This window comes from Zootermopsis nevadensis, unplaced genomic scaffold, assembly GCF_977971745.1.
Source record: "Zootermopsis nevadensis isolate Lab colony 2312 unplaced genomic scaffold, Znev_1.0 Znev_ptg000006l, whole genome shotgun sequence".
Taxonomy (NCBI): Eukaryota; Metazoa; Arthropoda; class Insecta; order Blattodea; family Termopsidae; genus Zootermopsis; species Zootermopsis nevadensis.
Window position 1 is genome coordinate 13,124,829 of NW_028259138.1, and position 19,315 is coordinate 13,144,143.

The 19,315-nt window shown below is 40.1% G+C and overlaps 2 protein-coding genes across 2 annotated transcripts in view; one reads left to right on the forward strand and one right to left on the reverse strand.

Annotated features, from left to right (window-relative positions):
• LOC110837456 (uncharacterized) overlaps positions 1-19,315 on the reverse strand; it is a 516,015-nt gene that overhangs the window by 352,542 nt on the left and 144,158 nt on the right. The gene's annotated exons all lie outside the window — the stretch shown is intronic.
• The window catches only part of CARPA (Carbonic anhydrase-related protein A), a 279,269-nt gene that overhangs the window by 214,410 nt on the left and 45,544 nt on the right, over positions 1-19,315 (forward strand). The window contains exon 6 of the mRNA XM_087343739.1: positions 11,974-12,040. Coding sequence (XP_087199865.1) covers positions 11,974-12,040 — 67 coding nt within the window. The remainder of the gene's footprint in view (positions 1-11,973; positions 12,041-19,315) is intronic.

The following is a 19,315-nucleotide window of genomic DNA, read 5'->3' on the forward strand; positions in this document are numbered from 1 at the left end:
TTGCTGTCACTCAGTTGCGAATCTTAAATTTTACCATATCCTCGCTAAAAGCGTGAATATTACAGTGTACAATTAATTTTACACGACATCTGAGGTTCTCAGGGCGGTGAAAACGTACAAGGTGGTCTCTTGGCTTACGACGCCGAGCCACGTCGAGTTGCAGGTGGGTACGAGGAAGTTCTAAATTCTGCAGTCTGGTTAGCGCTACGCCGCCAGACAACTGAATTTCAAGTAATATAAAATAAATTATTTACTGTGTAATACAGCAGAGGTATAAAATAAACACTGTTGTTATCAACGTTGTTAAAATGACTTAGCGTTGTAGCGCGATAGTTGGAGAATTAAATAATATCGATTATCGCATTTCCGCACCCGACTTCTAGAGCAGGATACGCCACTGGTTTCAGGAAGAAGCCAATAAGCTCCTCCGAAACTTTGCTATCCACATACAAGTGTACATGGTGTCTTAACCCCCCCACCAAAAAAAAAAATATCAAATGATACCATATTCACCGCTATGGCACCCGAGAAAGTTCACTGACCACATGAATAACTATAAATACGTCAGGGAAATAAGTATAATATATAAGAAGATTTCCGTCATCAGGGCAGTATGACCTCTGAAACGTTGGTTAACATCGACCAGACTACACAGCGCAACAACCCAGAAGACAGAAATCTTCATACTCAATGCCCTGATGACGGAGACAGTATGACCTCTGAAACGTTGGTTAACATCGACCAGACTACACAGCGCAACAACCCAGAAGACAGAAATCTTCATACTCAATGCCCTGATGACGGAGGCAGTATGACCTCTGAAACGTTGGTAAACATCGACCAGACTACACAGCGCAACAACCCAGAAGACAGAAATCTTCATACTCAATGCCCTGATGACGGAGACAGTATGACCTCTGAAACGTTGGTTAACATCGACCAGACTACACAGCGCAACAACCCAGAAGACAGAAATCTTCATACTCAATGCCCTGATGACGGAGGCAGTATGACCTCTGAAACGTTGGTTAACATCGACCAGACTACACAGCGCAACAACCCAGAAGACAGAAATCTTCATACTCAATGCCCTGATGACGGAGACAGTATGACCTCTGAAACGTTGGTTAACATCGACCAGACTACACAGCGCAACAACCCAGAAGACAGAAATCTTCATACTCAATGCCCTGATGACGGAGGCAGTATGACCTCTGAAACGTTGGTAAACATCGACCAGACTACACAGCGCAACAACCCAGAAGACAGAAATCTTCATACTCAATGCCCTGATGACGGAGACAGTATGACCTCTGAAACGTTGGTTAACATCGACCAGACTACACAGCGCAACAACCCAGAAGACAGAAATCTTCATACTCAATGCCCTGATGACGGAGGCAGTATGACCTCTGAAACGTTGGTTAACATCGACCAGACTACACAGCGCAACAACCCAGAAGACAGAAATCTTCATACTCACCGCTGTGAGAACCTCAAGTCTTATATAATATATAACTTTGCTTCGGCAAATTTTAACGCTGAATTACATGAAATCATTAAGATCTCGATTAACTAGTCCCTGTCGAGCTCCCGCCTTTGTGGTTCGAAAGGACTAGGGTCTACGGCTGTAGTTTCAATTTTAATATCACTACAGAGCGAAATCCCGCAGAGATATCGTGCGTTGGGCCGTGAACCACTTGTGATCTGAAGCAGTTAACAAAACACAAAATTCCACATTATAACGACGACTCCAATTTGAAATGACCGTGCGTAAAGAAGCGTGAAATGTGGGCACAGAAATATTTCATAATCGCAAAATCAGAATACCACAAAATTTACAAATGATTGCCGGGCAGTCTTTGAACAGGCGTTACATCGGCCGGATGATGATCACATTTTTAAACACTTTTTTTATCAATCGAACGACCAGTAATTCCATGTTGTGGTGAGCGCATTCATGCGGCAATAGAGTCCTGTCGGACTGCAAGCTGAACCAGACAGATAGGCGACGTTATATACGAGACTGCAGTTTGAAAATCGTTTTGACTCATCTGGCCGAATAAATTCACCAATGGCCTCTCGTCTCTTTATAAAATCAAGAAATTCCCTGCATTTTACTCAACGCTAAGACTCATTACTTTTGGCAGTATGTAGTACTTTCATCCAGATCAATTTTAATATTATCCCCATAAACGGCGAGTACTTCAAAATGACTTACCCTTCTGGTTTTAAAAAAAATAATTTAATATATATTTCCAATATCCTCATGCGTGCTACATGTCAACCCCACCTCATATCCTTGAATTAATCGCTCTAAAAACTTTATGCAAAGAGTACAAAACATGGTTTCCCCCCCGCAAAGCGTTTTTTTTAAAAAAAAAACACTTCGCTGTGTCCCTGCAAAATGGCATTTCAATAATTCATCATAGAGTTCTCACTCTTCAAATATACGACAGGACGAGCCAGCCACAGCAAAGTTACCACAAACTCACTTAACAGTTAAATTTCTAAAATGGCCGAGTTTGACGAATCGGCTATTTTTTCCTTAACACTCACTTGTTACTTACTTGCTTTAAAAAAATGGAACACAAAAAGTCGCTTACGGGATGCTCCGAAGGGAACTTTACAATGAACATAAGAAATTTCTTATTAGTAATTTTATATTCTGCTCCTGTGGAGTAGAACCAACTCCCGAAACGTCGGGTATATCAAATATTCCTGTCCAACACAGCGTTACAATAAGTCAGCCTTTGTCAATAATACGAATGAAAACATTAGGAAAAAAGTTAAAGTAGACTCATTACAGAATAAATTAGTTGTACACAGACAAAGCCCATATAAAACATCTGAATAAAATGGCAGATGGTAGGATGCCCAAATAGGCTGAAATTTTAATCTAGGTAGATTTTTAAAATGGCGGAATGAGGAGGATATGAAGTAGGTACAGGCTTGAGTACGTAACCAACGAAGTGAAGACGATTATACACCGCCCTCAAAGTTCGGCAGTTTTTGGCCTCAAACACCATGGCCGTCATCCCGCACCCTCCTTATTCGCCGTGTGACTTCTTCCTCTTCCCAAAGATGAAAATTCAGCTAAAGGGAAGGAGATTTGAGACGATAGAAGAGATTCAGGCAGAATCGCAGATGGTGCTTGACAGGCTGACAAAGAAAGATTTCCAGGGATGCTTCCAGGCTTGGCAGCGGCGCTGGGATCGTTGTGTTCACTCCCAGGGGAACTACTTCGAGGGTGATGGATGAATTTAATACCTGAGATAAGTGTACGGGTTTTTATACGCGCAGTCTTGAAACTTTCCGATCGCACCTCGTACACGTCGTGCGACGAACCGATGGAAGGTTCTAAATAAATTAAGGGTAACTGAATCATACAATTTAATTTTCATTACGTGGACTCGAACGTTAGGTGCTAACTTCTGTTGTATGAAAAATAATTAAACGATCACACCATTAACACTGCCTGTACCATTGTAAAGCCAGACGGATGGTCACACAACCACTGCAGTCTGAGAGTGTAACAAAAGTTCCCCTTCTAATTTGTCAGCAGACACGATCTCTCGCGGGAGCTATCAATCGATTTCAAAGTGTCATTGAGCCCACTGTAACAAAATTAATGAGAAGCTGAGAAATGTCGTTGTATCGGTAAACCAAATTGATGAGCCTCTAGTTATAGTCTGCGTATAAAGACAGAGACATTTTACGATTACGACACACCCTTCCGCACAACCAGGCTTTAAATTTGGAAGTGTCGAGATTACTGTCAATTGTCACAAATGCAAACTCCAGAAAATAATTTAACAGCATCGCCACAGAAACGAGGACGTCGAAACGTTTCAACGAGTTCCAACACGATATTCGTTCTGAATCTTGTGGGAGGATAACTGAAATTACAAACCGCACAAAAGCTTCGTTTTGACGACGTTTCGGCCTATCAGCTAACTGAAAGCAAACCCAATGGACAAATAATTAAAACATATTTCTCTGACAACGGTTGGCTTCATTTTAGATTACTTCACTGCTCGTTTTAAAGGCTTTAATTACACAGCGTAGAATGAAAAGCGAAAATGATCAAGAATGAGGCACAAGGATCTGGTAGGACTGATAATGACCAGTTTAAATACGATCTGGTACACCAGCATTCGCCTGAAGAGATTAAGGATGTCACGAAAACCTGTCACGAGGTCCAGTGACCCAGTCTAGATTCGAAGCAGATTCCTTTCATATAAATGTCCAGTGTTACAAAAGTCTTCTGTCTGCAAGTAGGACGTAATATTTAAGCTCGTTCTGATATTCAACAGAACTTTAAATCTTGTCGACAAATGACTGTTTCCAGAAAAGTGTTATATATAAAAAAAAAATAATAATAAAAAATCTGCCAACATCAGCATGAGGCTACATATCTCCTGACTACCTGTCACCGAATATCCTCTTCAGAATTATCTTCAACAGCCCGGTAATTTAAAATTCCACAGAATGTGTATAATGTTCCATTTTAACTACACCTACCACGTAATTTAATGTGTATAACTTCAGCTTTCGGATAAGGGCCACGTCAGACAGGATTTACCATATAATTCTTCCTAATTAAAACCACGATTATCCAGAAGATAGAGTTAAAAGTTCAAGTGCAACTCCAGTCGGTAACCCAACAGATTACGTTATTTTCCTCCTGAAGATGGAAGTACAAATAACTTCCGAAACGCTGTCGTTTTTATTAATACTTTGTTATATTACTGTTAGCTTCGTATTTTATAGAGTTTGTCCTTCGGGATAATAATCAGCAACACGAATAAAAAAATAGCACAACAATATTACACAACTGTGATACAAGTACAAGAACAGACAGCGAGCATCAATTGAAAAGTGACCTTATGAACACAGTGAAGAGAATCTCCTCTCTCTGACCAAAGTACCATCACCATGAATCCGGCCCTCAACATATATTTGGGCTTTTTCCAATTGCTATAAAATACATATCTTGAAACCCAAGGCAAGTCAAAGTTGATCAGTCCGAAGACTATTCAAATTTGTATATAAAAGCCACAGTTTCTTTTACACGATTTGAAATTACACCAGACAGGATCTTCGTTAGACTAGGCCCCACAACGTATTAAAATTTTACATTTATTAAAGTAGAGTATAATGTTAATTTTTCAACGTGGACAACTTTCATTAAAATTATGTCTCGAAGTTCGCGTAATCCTGTTACAATTTGATTCGTTCCTTCATGAAAAAGCATGCGATGCATAAAGTTACGCCCGAAAATAAGAGGTCTGTAATTATACTTCAGAAATTTAATTACTACTAGCCCGCCATTTCAAACAGTTTCCAAACGGTCGCATTCACCTCTCAACCTCATCTCTAAAATCCATTCTAAAATTAATTTATTCCGTGGATTTTTTTTCAGTCTTATAAATGCTCGTTTCTGTGCTTACTTAACGCCTAAAATCTGAAGGCATGACAACACATAAATTTATATCTTCCTTCACGTATTAAAAATTTACAGGCGATAACAAATTCTACGTGCTCTAATTTTCATTCCCTAGAATGTTAATACTTTAACTGATCAATACGCTATAATATTATTTTATATTCAGTTACTTAGACCACATATACAGGACACAGGCCCACCAGGGATGACATAAACAGCCCGTGTTTCCACAGACAGACACCAAAGTGCAAAACCTCCACAGAGGTATTCCGCAATGCGCGGTACCAACACGACAGCCGTCAAATTCCCACGCGGCTGTATCCTCAATCTCAACATGAAATAATATTTGCTGAAACATTAGTTAACCTAATTGTTTGTAAACAGCAGCTCAAAAAACAAATCGGTGTATGTTCAAACTAAATTATATTTTAAATACACAGACCACATAATTATAACAAACAATGACAATAGCTGGTTTAATAGCCCGATGCAACTTGTAAACCCCCGCACGGGACGTTAATGCTGTTGTCATGTCATGAACTCTGACCAGTATTTCAGCCATTAAACAACGTAATTCCCCTACCTCGAGATTCCTCCTGCAACTAACCAGCTGCGATAATTATGACACTTAACTTCCATATCAAACCTCCACAATTAATTCAAACAGTCTGTCTGAAGGACAGACTGTTTGAACGATACAAAATAATTATTTTGTTCAATATAACGTCGGTTCTGAAACCGGCTAAATTTTCATACTCCGATGACTCGTTATCATTATACTGACATGAATAGATGCTCCCAAAAATCGCACACAGAAATTCAATAAATGAAATTAGGACAAGTTAATAAATTAAACCATTACATATGACAGCTTAGTGAATTAACAAAGTTAGTGTATGTTATCAAACTGACCACCGTCAGCTTTATCACACAGCTGATAGCAGTAAGCAACTGACTTACAATATGTCACCACAGTCGCTGCTGTGTATACATCTTTTCGGGGCAACCTGTAGTTCTGTATTATCAATGTTGTTTCGTTCATTGCCGGCAACAGCCAGAATTTTGTCTGAAGCTTCGTCGAGCCTGAAGGCAAACAGCAGATCACTGGGTTGTCCCAGGAATGGATGTTTGTAAAAAGTGTTCACGGCCTATTTGTAGGCGCTACATCTGACGCCGCGTTCAGAGCTATTAAACACGACTGGGGCATTCACATCGGACAACTTTCTCCCGACACTGCATATTATCTAAATAACACATACATATATCGGTATTAGCTTTGTCGCTGTCCCACCCGGTGATGAAGTTACTCTTTTATTACCAGCTAAGCTGTCCTTTCTGCGTGAAGGCAGGGACAGAGCCATATCTCGAAACGTCGTGTAAATATTTTATCTAGACAACGGACAATGTCCAGAAAAGTGCTCCCGAAATTTCACAGTGCTGCTGTCACAAACCTTTGGAACGATAAAGGATACCTCATGAATACCAACATGTTATATCAGCCACCGCTGCACTAACACCCTATAATAACAGATTACCATCAAGACAGAAAAATGCCAAATAAACCTAATGGATGCAAATGACCTGGAACATCTGATGGTTAGAGTGATTTATGTAGTAGTATTAGGTGGGTGAAGAAGGCAATGGCAAACCACTTTTGGATCATCTGCCAAGAACGTATATGAACAGGTCCGAGTCCGAGAAAAGGATGCAAGGATCCTGTTCATATGGACCTGTCGTCAGACAGAACACTAAATAATAATAAGATGAGGTGGTCTAGCGGTTAGAACGCTGGCCTTGTAATCCTGGGGTCTCGGGTTCGATTCCCGGCGGTGCCCGAATTTATAACTTGTGTTGGGCAAGGCCGTGGTCTAGGCAACACGGAGTTTTCCTCCGTGGCATCCCAACAATTACTCCATTCACACACAGAAGAAGGCAATGGCAAACCACTTCTGGATCATCTGCCAAGAACGTATATGAACAGGTCCCAGTCCGAGAAAAGGATGGAAGGATCCTGTTCATATGGACCTGTCGTCAGACAGAACACTAAATAAAATAATTAGGTGGGTAAGATGTAACGGGCATGGATAAAACAGGAAATTCATACGCGTATGCATTTTTGTCTGGAAATCACATTTATCAATATTTCCCCAGGAATTACTGGGGAACGAGGAATCTAACCTGTAAATTTACCTTATGAACACGGCCTTTAAATCATTTCCGTATCTGTAGTACGAGAATGGCATTGTCTAAGAGGGGGTCTATTTAATAGCGCGCAATGAAACCTAATTACAGGGAAAGGTGATAATACTAAAGCAATGGTGATATTGTCCAACATTAATAATAACTACAATAGGTTAAAACTCTGCCTGTAATTCTTTCAATTATATAAAAAATATAAAATTACTCGAGTTACGTGATTGACATACTTTATAAGCCCCGACAAACAGAAAACTAACCACAGAACATTGTACGTGTAGGAACATGCCATGTTAAGCGCTTACACTCTTAGATAGGTTCTAAATAACAACAGTTCAATTGAATTTGACTTTCCATTTTAGAATCCTGCATCAGGAACCAAAATATAAATGAAGACATAGCACAAAAACTATTAAATATGACTAAAACAAATATTAACAAAACAACATTATTATGGCAAACACTAACAACACTAATACACAAAACGCTACTAACACCTTAAACATAATTTATTTAATACACGATTAAGTGTAATCAGATGCCAAAATTGTACTAAAAATGTCAAAACAACATCGTTAGAAATCTTTAGAATCGATTTAAATAAGTAATTAAATAATATTAGGTACGTTGTTTCGATTGTGGTCAACTGTGTTAGAATGTTGTCTTGTATATGGTTAAAAAAATCGTTTCAGAAAACCTTATCGCCTCCATTTCCAGGGTAGAAGAATTTGAACGCAATGCTGTTTTCCCTACTCCATTTCGTTTATCGTAGATCCAAGCAAATGTTACCAGAACCTCGAAGTGTAAAATCGGCATTAGCGATCTCCATTTGGACTGCATTGTTTCAACCGCCAGTCTGAACTACGAAATAATTTTTTTAATAACAAGGTCTTCAACATGAAATTCCATTATATTTACTTTCTCTGTTGTAAAATATCGTGAAAATTATGACAACCAGTTTCTTCAAAAACGACTACTGCTACATGGTTCAATAATAATTCAAACATGATGGCTAGTTGCGCATGCAGACGAACCATCCATCAGAGCCACCTAGCGTCAGTGAAGCGAAGTACTTTCCTGTGCACTATCCTCTTGTCAGCCCAGAGAGAGAGAGAAACGGAAATGCCTTCACAACAAAACAATAACGTAGCGAGAGCGCGTCCTTGTTTGCATAATCGCGGACAATTCTCTATCGCTCTGTGCTCTGCGATGCTGTTTCACACGCCAGCCCGCCCCCCTTCCCTCCAAACTGTAACTCGAAAACCATGTTGCGTGCCATATCTGCATAATACTCTCTTCCGTATTGAACTTCTATTTCCGGAAATAAGGATCCCCGCAAAACAACGTCACGGCTTCGATCAGCTGTTCTGCTGCATGAGATGACGTTCAAAACGCCACGTAAACCTTCAAAAAGGCTATAAAATGTTACAAAGAAGATTACATGGAAAGAACAGTAAACGGTTCATTTTTGTACACAGATTTTAATAAACTGAAATGTGCCGATTCTCCAACATGAAACTTCATGAAAATCCGTTTCAGAGTTTTTGCTGACAGACAGACGGGTTGACGTTTATGTGTGCAGTTATGCAACTTTCATTTGGAACGCGCCTAAAACCGTATACTTTGTCTACAAATCGAAGTATATTATAATATTTAGCCACATTTTCTGATCCTTAAATAAAGTGGTTATCAATTGGTGTACTGGAGTTAATTTGGTCTTCTACATTTCAAGAACATTATATAAGATCAGATTAAAAAATTTAAGAACACTATTTCGGTTAAAATTTTTGTTAAGTTTGTTAGGGAATTAATTAATACCTAAAATCTGAATTAATTAATTAATTTAAATGTATTCAGGGTATTAGACCTACCTTCTATAGCAGTTACTTATTTAAATAAAATTCGTCAACTTTCCTTGTATGTCTTATTGACATCCCGTATTGCGTAATGAACCTGCCACGGTGGTCTAGCGGTTAGAACGCTGGCCTTGTAATCCTGGGGTCTCGGGTTCGATTCCCGGCGGTGCCCGAATTTATAACTTGTGTTGGGCAAGGCCGTGGTCTAGGCAACACGGAGTTTTCCTCCGTGGCATCCCAACAATTACTCCATTCACACACAGAAGAAGGCAATGGCAAACCACTTCTGGATCATCTGCCAAGAACGTATATGAACAGGTCCCAGTCCGAGAAAAGGATGGAAGGATCCTGTTCATATGGACCTGTCGTCAGACAGAACACTAAAAATAAAAAAATAAATTGCGTAATGCTAACTTTTGGCTTTACATTAGTTATTTTTACTTAAGTAACTCGGAATTTCCGACACCCTATAAATACTTTAATATTTATACCACATTTAAACCCGTGCATCCAGCCGTAATAACTAAATTCTGTTTAGAGCTTTCCACAACACTAAATAACTCAGTAGGTTAGCCCGCAGAATATATTTAGGGGTCACGTTCGGTTTTAAAATCGATTGTTTCAATAATATCATCCGACTGATCTTGGTAACAGAAATGCGTGTGTGTGTTTTTATGTTATTTAAACGAGAACCTCCATTTGATGACTTTCATTACGTGTGTTCCAGAAGTGTTAAAATTCATAACCGTCCTTAAATTAGATAAAATGTTTGTAGTACTGGGATAATATTAGCTGGAATTTCAACTAGAAATCTACAGCTCCAATATCTTTCAAGCGTTGAATTTAAACGTAGTCTAGGTGGCTTCTAATTACTCTCAATAAAAAAGAACAACTTCACATCTGTAAATTTTAAAATACCATTTATAAATACTACACGATGTAAAATTATTCCATTCCAAAATGCAAAGACCTACAAATACTTCACAACCCTGAAACAGAATCAAGTGTAGGCTACACTAAAAAAGGTTTACTATTTAGAAAAAAAGTAGTTAGAAGCAGAATTGTATTTTCAGTAAATTTACTGCCCTCGTCTACACAGTAACGCCATCTTCTGCCACACGTTTAGATATATGGGTTGTGGTGCGTGGCATTCCTCTGTTGTTTTTTTCTGTTTGTTTGTTTGACTTTTTATTATCGCAGAACAGGACAGTATCCATGACACGCCCTGTTAATTAGCATATTGCAAACCAACCCCCCCCCCCTTGTCCTCGCCCACCCTGCAACCCCATAATAATGCAGTGCGGTATGTATAACTTCACATTCTTTGTTTGTTTACATTCCCATCCCTTCTGAGCAGTTAAATTTCAAGATACTAACAGTCTAGTGCGAGAAGAACCGATGGTTTTGAATGAAAATATTTGCAAAGACCATCATCATCAGGGAGATTTTTGCATTCGTGTTTCCATTCGTCCAATCACCACTCATTTAAAAGTCCACGTGCTGTTTCAAAAATAAATTTTCGTTCCGACTGCAAAGGAATTGAGTATAGACAAGTACAAATAAAACTGACTTAATCATTTAAAGAACACATCTTATGTAATTAATATTTAACGACTCGGCTCCTACGTCCACCTATCAACGTTACGAAGTTTAGTATTTTAACGACATTTAGGAAACAGAGGGGTGGGGGGGGAGTTCCCCTCTTCCGAGAACCAAACTACACACGAGTCTGATAATGACCACTTCCGGTCTAAACAAACGAACAATTAAAAAAGTTAAATTGGTGTATGTAAGATGTGAATGTGACAAGGATACAAGAGTCGAGGAAAATACGTAGCACTACAAAACCAAATACAATAAATTAAAAGGCTACATTCGGAGTTACCGGACGCAAAACCAGTGATTAACTTAAGTTTATGATCTGAAACCTTCACGGCGACTAAGTATAGTAAATTCTTCTCAGGCTATTAGCCGTGTAAGGTGGCTTAAGATAAAATCAACGTTTCGAGAACCATCTCCTACAACTGCAGTGCCCTGAGGACGAGGAAAGTTGCTGTTTTCTTCATTAAACCACCTTACACGGCTGGCAGCCCTAGAAAAATTCATTATGAGTTAATTTTAACCCAAGTTGGATTCGAGTGCATACTACTTTGCCCATGAACCCAGCAGGTAACCCACGAAATAATTTTAATTTCTTCAATTAATTATGAGACGTGTTAAACACACACAGAATTTAACTTTCCAAGACTTTTAGAGCTAAAATATATCCAATAGAAAAGTAATCTTTATGAATTCTGCCGGAACATTTAAATAACTTTGTGCAGTCGTAAGCTTTTTCTGTGTTTCAAAGGCGAAAGTCACATTCTGGTCCACTTAATACATTATCAATCCCTCGTCAGGTACATGTTGAAGTGAATTATTTCAGAAAGGCATTTCATCATTGTCTCACGACGGATTTCTCTTCTATTTCAGATCGGGGACACGCCCAATCCGGAACTCCGAATCATCACCAGCACATTCAATAAAATCATTTACAAAGGTGAGAGACACTTCTTTTTTCCAAAATATCACATAGCTCAATAGTCGCCTACATCGAAAACTGGTCTCGACGATCACACTTTTCACTTCCATACCAACACTAAAGTTTTGCCTCGCAAATTTAAATTAACCCCAAGAAAAGTCAAGCGTTTATGGAGACAGAAGTTTCGTTATCGTGTTCATAACAGCCTGCCAATAAACCCTGTCCTGAGATACTTAAATACTGTCCGGCTGATGCTAGGCTGCGGGCTGGACAGGTAGAATCCAACTGAACACAACGTTCAGACAGGTTCTGCAGTCCACCGAGTCTCCTATCCAATTCGTACCGGGGATCTTTCCTCGGGGAGGGGCATAGCAGCCGAGGCGAGAAACTTCCAAACAACCTAACCTTCCACCTATGTCAAAGTTACGGATGTGTGAAGCATCCACTCCCCCCCCCCTCGTCTGTTGTCGTTAAGCTTCATTAAGTACCAGTGAAAAATTAAGTTGCGATTATTTCATAAGTTACATAGGCCTATTTCTTCTGTTTTTCTTCTGTTTCATACGCGTGGAAAATTTTCTTCACTCCCGAGGAGAGAAACCTGTTTCAAACAACTTCTGACAAGTAATTATTCACCAGTTTAATAAGCGGCCATTTTGGACTCTAATACGTATATGAGACGATAATGTTATAACGAAGCTTGCTAAAATAAATTATGAAGATGTACTTTATAGTTAACTGGTTTATGACAGGACTTAAAGGAGGGACTTTGTTGATGCTAGGATTCATCTTCCGTCCCGTAAAAGGTATTTTTTATCTGAATAATTATAAGATACACCGTGGACCAATATCGTTATCAACTACACCTTCATGATTAGTCCTATTAGACTGCTCCAGCTTCAAGGTTCAACTCAGAATTGGCCATTCTATCATTCGGTGTATGTCGGTACAGCAAATCTCTCATCAACTTTTTCATCTCGTGACATCCAGCTATTTTGCCTATCTCTTACTCAAATATTCCAAAAAAAAAAAATTGGCTGGTAAATGTGCAAAAGTCATAGTCGATTTTATCGCAGGGTTAGTTTTCTTACGACCAACTGCTGAACGAGAATTCCAGTCCCCTCGCCTTGCAACTCCAGACCCACGCCAACTCATCTCATTCAATACGGAGCCAAGCTCGCTAGAAGCTCAAAATCTCCGTCTGTCTGCCGGATTCTTCAAGCTGTCTCTTCCCTTGCTAACTTCAAGTATGAATTCTTAATATACAGATCGTTCACTTGACATGCGTTGTTCAGAGCCCAAACAGTCACGTGGACTTCCGGAAACTAATAAACTGATTAATTTAAGCTCACTCTGAGCTCAGTTTCGTATTTTACAAGGCTCTAAGCACAGATGCACGATCATTTATATCTCTGTATAATGCATTTATCAAACGTTCCCTGCATTTCGGTCGCATACGAATGGAACGAACCTAACCTTCCGGATAAACAGGGTTGTAGCGATGGACACGAACAACAGATATGATATTTGCATAAAACATTGATCCTCGTATTCACAGACGCTCACTGCTACGAAGGCGTCACACTAGGTCTACGTGTGACACGAGGTAATCGTATTAATTAAACTTGTATTTCGTTAATTACACGTCCTGTATTATAACAGCGAATTTTACATCAACAACGAATGAAAATTCAAATACAGCGCCGAGAATCATTGTAGCTTTTGCAATTACCAATTACTTTGGTATTTTTCTTGTAACAGATCCGTAATCGATAGATGAAATAGTCCCCAAACCTTTATTAGATGACTTCCCTAATAAGATGTGCTCGGTGCCAAAGGATGCACTGGACATGCATTTTATTTTCACATTACATCTTTATTTCTTGGGCGCTTAAGGTGTCGCTGTGCACGAAATATTTCATACGTCGTAATGGCGATGCGAGGTGCCCCACTCGCCCCGCCCACAGGACGGTCCTGGTAAGGTTAGTATCGTCAGGGTGGATAGCAATATTTAGAAAGCTCAAACTAAATACAGGATGAGCACAAAATAACATTAAACTTTCAAAATAACGCAGAAAATATATACGGTGTTCTTAGAACTTCGCACCCACACCAGTCGACTGAAAGCCTCGCCAAGTTTTGTTTACAAATGAATACCCCAAAACAGAGGAGTTCGAGTGTTCTGTAGTTAGCGAAGAAAAGATTCTGAAAGAGCTGAGCATCGTGCATGGAACCACCCAGCCAACAATTCATTTACGCTAAACGCATGAAATTCGAATCACAACTACCGTAGCTTCCATAACTACGGACACTCCGCACAAAAGTCTGGAGTGTGACTCGCGGAGCACAAATCAGGTCTCCGTGAGGTTTGTACAAAAATTTGAAAGTTTTCCTGTCGACCGGTGAAGCTGTGAAGTTCAAAATTACGTCTCATTTATTTTCCGAATCGTTTTGTGCTCACCCGGTATATAATTTTATATTTACGATGCATAAATTATTAATTGAATTTGGCGACCAGATGTGCCTCTACCCCTATTGGGCACCTGTGCCTTGCAGTGCCACAGCAACGACAGTTTCCTTTTTGTTTCAATGTCTGCTCTGCAAACCCGATCAACAGACAGACCAGATCGCATTTCCTAAGAAAACAATAAACTCGTTCTACCAAGACTTGGTCCAAAAAACAAAAGACGGTATGAAACCAGCTGTTTCATCAGATTCGTCGCATCTGAATAATTAGTTAAGTCAGACATTTTATTTATCCACTCGAGTCCACATGGGCTATTTTTAATATCATAATACTATTATTTGTTTCGCATAGTTACCGGCCTGTGAGAAGTGATATTCCAGGATTTCATCTGACGTAAGTCAAATCCTAAAGAATGCGCCAATGATTTCACGCGTTGCATACATTAGCTAAGTTGTTAAACACAGGAAACTGGAGTTGAAGTCTCGTCTGTGTGAGCTTTAAAATACATGAGCTCGCTTGTCCAATTACAGTATTTATTCAGCGTACATTAGGAAGAACATGTAATATTTAGATTTATTCAGAGCATAATTTCGTGAGGGTGGATGTATCCTTTGATCGTGATGACAAGGAAAGTAGCAAGAATCGATGAATCAGGAGGTATGTATTAATTATACAGAAACATGAAGACTACTTAGATTATCAAGGCATATTAAAACCAGATTAAGTATCCTATTCTTATACTTCAACTTAAATAGTACGACATTTGTTCAAAATATATAAGCACTCGAAAAGTGCATGTATACAGACTGATTGTTTGATGTTCTCTTGTTTTTATAACAGACTGTCCCGCACAGCAACCATTACACAAACTTACTTGAAAATATCACTCGGAAATCTCTTTTTTTTTTCCTTGCGTTTTATTTCTGAACGTTACTGTACCCATTTACAATGTTTTTAGAAAGACTGTACGTACCAGCAAATGGTTCTTGGTCGGTTACATTGCGGTGAACTTACATTTTCATACCAAGCGCTTTAAAGAAGACCAGCACAAGATACTTTAAAAAGATTGTTCGGGGCGCAAACCATCAAAATTCGATTTCAATTAACATTCATCCTCTTATGTTCCGAAGCTCATTAATCCATCAATATAAATCATTATCATAAACTTATATCTATTAAACTGGTCTACCACATTATGTTTATGTACGCGTATTTATGTGTCACGTTACCCGCGTAGTCTGAGGCCTTGCGATGCCCCCCCCTCCCCCCGTTCACGTAGTCCTAATTAACACCTAAAGGATTCACTATTGCAACATTAATTCTGAACCATGATGAATAAATCAAATTGTACACAAGTATTTTCGCTCCCAGCAATGTTCTTTCGTCGACGGAATCATGCTATAAGCATGTCGACTCTCGCCTATCTGGAATGATGAACTTCTTTACTGAAATCGTCTCTCAACGCGAACACAAGAATCTCATCGTCGATTTGACGACGTCGATGAGTTACAATGCAGAGGCTGTGAGCTGGATTTTTGATTCGCCCTGTGCGACGCTCCCTTGTGAACATGGGAGTTGCAGATACACAAAAGAGATACATCAGTCTGAGTTAGAGGGCAAATGGGACGTCGGTCCTGGAAATAATACGCGGGGACAGATAACACACGACTACAGAAACGGAAATTAAAAGAATGGTAGAACATTTTCTAATCTGTCTCCATGACTGCGAGTTCTCTTTGTGAATATTTCCGAGTGACAGTTCTGACCAACAAGACAAAACCTACAAGTCGACGGGGCTAGTGTTTCTGTGTTTTTTAACCTCTCCCAAGCTTATTCCTTCTGTTATGTGCTTTTCGCACAAAATTAACGTACCATGGGGAGGTCATGTCTGTGTATCCGCCCGTCAGCATTTCTCTCCTACGAAATGTATTAAACGTATGTCACTGAAGTTTCGCATTGGAGGTCTGCGCTAAATATGTACAGTTAATGTAATATTCAACATGAAACTCGAATCGAACTTCGCCAACGTTCTCAAAGGCACCAAACACTGGTAGGTACATAATGTATATGTAATATACATAACATAAACAGATTTTGGGGGTGTAGGATACATTTACATGTGAAACGATTTTCAATATGGCGTACACTAGACGATAACCCTCGGGAAAGGACCCCGGTACACATTGGACAGGGGACTGGGTGGGTCCCAGAGCCGGTCTGGACGCAGAGGCTGGAGGAATAATCCTCTGCCTCCGTCGGGGATCGAACCCCGGTCATCCAGCCAGAAATAAGACACCTGGAAAATGTCTTCCATCAAAGCAGAGTTTGCAGTCCAAACAAGCCACACAAATTCTAGACGACCGTTGAAGGTCGGAATAGGTTTCTGTCACTGATTTTGCCATGCAGGATAAACTGAGACCAGAAGAGATGGTGATAGGCCGATCGCGGTCCTCGACGGTTGCTGTCCACAGTTTAAAAACCGCAGCGGTGCACTAAAATATCCACATATAGAAGTGAATGTCATTTTCGATGGTTGAGATTCATACAACTTCTGTCTGGTTACATGCCGGCCTCTAACCCACTGACTCCTCGTGGCGGGAATTATAATGGGTTATAACACGAGGGCCCTTGTGGCTAGGTCCAATGATTGATGGTACTTAAGCAGTCTGATATAGCCTCTAGATTGCAGCCAGCGATAGCCTGTCTGCCGCCTTCACATTGTGAGAGTTATATAGAGTAATCAATGAAAAGTCGATCAACCATGTTACTTCTGGATTTACAACGACAGAGAGAGAGGTTTTCCACTAAATTGATTTTCACATTAAAACTGTACAGAATGGCTCTCAGGAATCTAATGACTGTGAATAAAGTATCTCAGCATGGGTAAATGCTCATGGGATTTCTCACGTCACATAACACTGATTCCTCTGCTTGACACCCTACATTCATAATTCCTTAATTACTTTATTGTCCAGTATGTTTCATACAGCCACGGTGATCTAGCGGTTAGAACGCTGGCCTTGTAATCCTGGGGGTCTCAGGTTCGATTCCCGGGGTGCCCGAATTTATAACTCGTGTTGGGCAAGGCCGTGGTCTAGGCAACACGGAGTTTTCCTCCGTGGCATCCCAACAATTACTCCATTCACACACAGAAGAAGGCAATGGCAAACCACTTCTGGATCATCTGCCAAGAACGTATATGAACAGGTCCCAGTCCGAGAAAAGGATGGAAGGATCCTGTTCATATGGACCTGTCGTCAGACAGAACACTAAATAATAATAAGATGAGGTGGTCTAGCGATTAGAACGCTGGCCTTGTAATCCTGGGGTCTCGGGTTCGATCCCCGGCGGTGCCCGAATTTATAACTTGTGTTGGGCAAGGCCGTGGTCTAGGCAACACGGAGTTTTCCTCCGTGGCATCCCAACAATTACTCCATTCACACACAGAAGAAGGCAATGGCAAACCACTTCTGGATCATCTGCCAAGAACGTATATGAACAGGTCCCAGTCCGAGAAAAGGATGGAAGGATCCTGTTCATATGGACCTGTCGTCAGACAGAACACTAAATAAATAAATGTTTCATACAAACTACGTTCCAGTTGCAGGATGTACTGATGATGTCTTTAGGTAACTCTCGTATTGACAGATGTTTGTCACTGGCAGCGGTCATAATCGAACTCGAGAGTTTTTAAATACTAAATCCATGTGGTGATCACTGTACAGCCAGAGGGTTATGTAACAAGCCTGCCCCGTATGTAAGCAACATCCCAAGGAGGAATGCAGGAGGGTGGGGGGTGAAAGTATTATGGACCTCGGCGTTGGGTAAAAATAAATCTTCAGCTTCACGCAACCGCTGATTCATTCCTAAGAACAAAATATGATGATGACTAAATATAAAATGCAGATAGGGGTTTATAATCTTTCATACCGAGTGGATAGACAGAGATTTGTGATTTTTAACTCAAACATTCTTCAAAAACCGTGTAGAAGGCTACATTACAAACAATGTAAAGGGTATTGTGACCTCGTACAATGTAATGAGTGAGTCAGTTACGTGGTGATTACGTGAATAATTGAATTAGTTATTGACTTAGTCGGGTAAGCGGTTAGCGAGTGATCCATCATCATCATTGGCTGTACAGCCTTCTTCAAAAGCTTCTTCCATTCTTCCTCATTCACAGACAATCCGTTTGCCAGTCCGTCGTGAATGAGTCCATCCGGTAGTTGCCCCCACGCCCAACCCCCAACCTAGAGGACCAGACCTGGAGGTAGGGTAGCCCAGCTATACCCCCAGGCACTGGGTAGCTCGGGTACCTTGGGGGTGCCAGTCCCCGTACCCGCTGATGTGGGTCCATGAGGGGAGCGAGTGATCTATAGCTGAGTTAATTAGCGAGTGCGTAAGGTAGACGACTAGGCAGTGATTTAGTTAATTAACCAATCAGTGAGTTGGTAAGTGAACTAATTAGATTGTTAGCTGGTGATTTAGTGAATGAGTTTATTAATAAGTTTGGTAGACGATGTTAGAAAATGGGCTACTTAAGTCAGGTACTTAAGTAATGATTTTCTGAACAAGGTAATTAGTGAACAAATCAGTGATTTAGTAAAAATGAGTTCATTAATGAGTAATATAAGCAGGATGTTTGTTAGTTAATAGTGATTTACCGAACGAGTAATATAGTGAGTGATTCACCCGGTAAACAGCTAAGAATTAGTGAATGAATTAGATGTTCATTGACCGGAATAAAAACGAATTAAAATAGTTCAGTGTGTGAGTTAGTGAGCGGGGGGAGGGGAGCTGGAGGGGGGGGGTCAGTCAAATGCGAAATC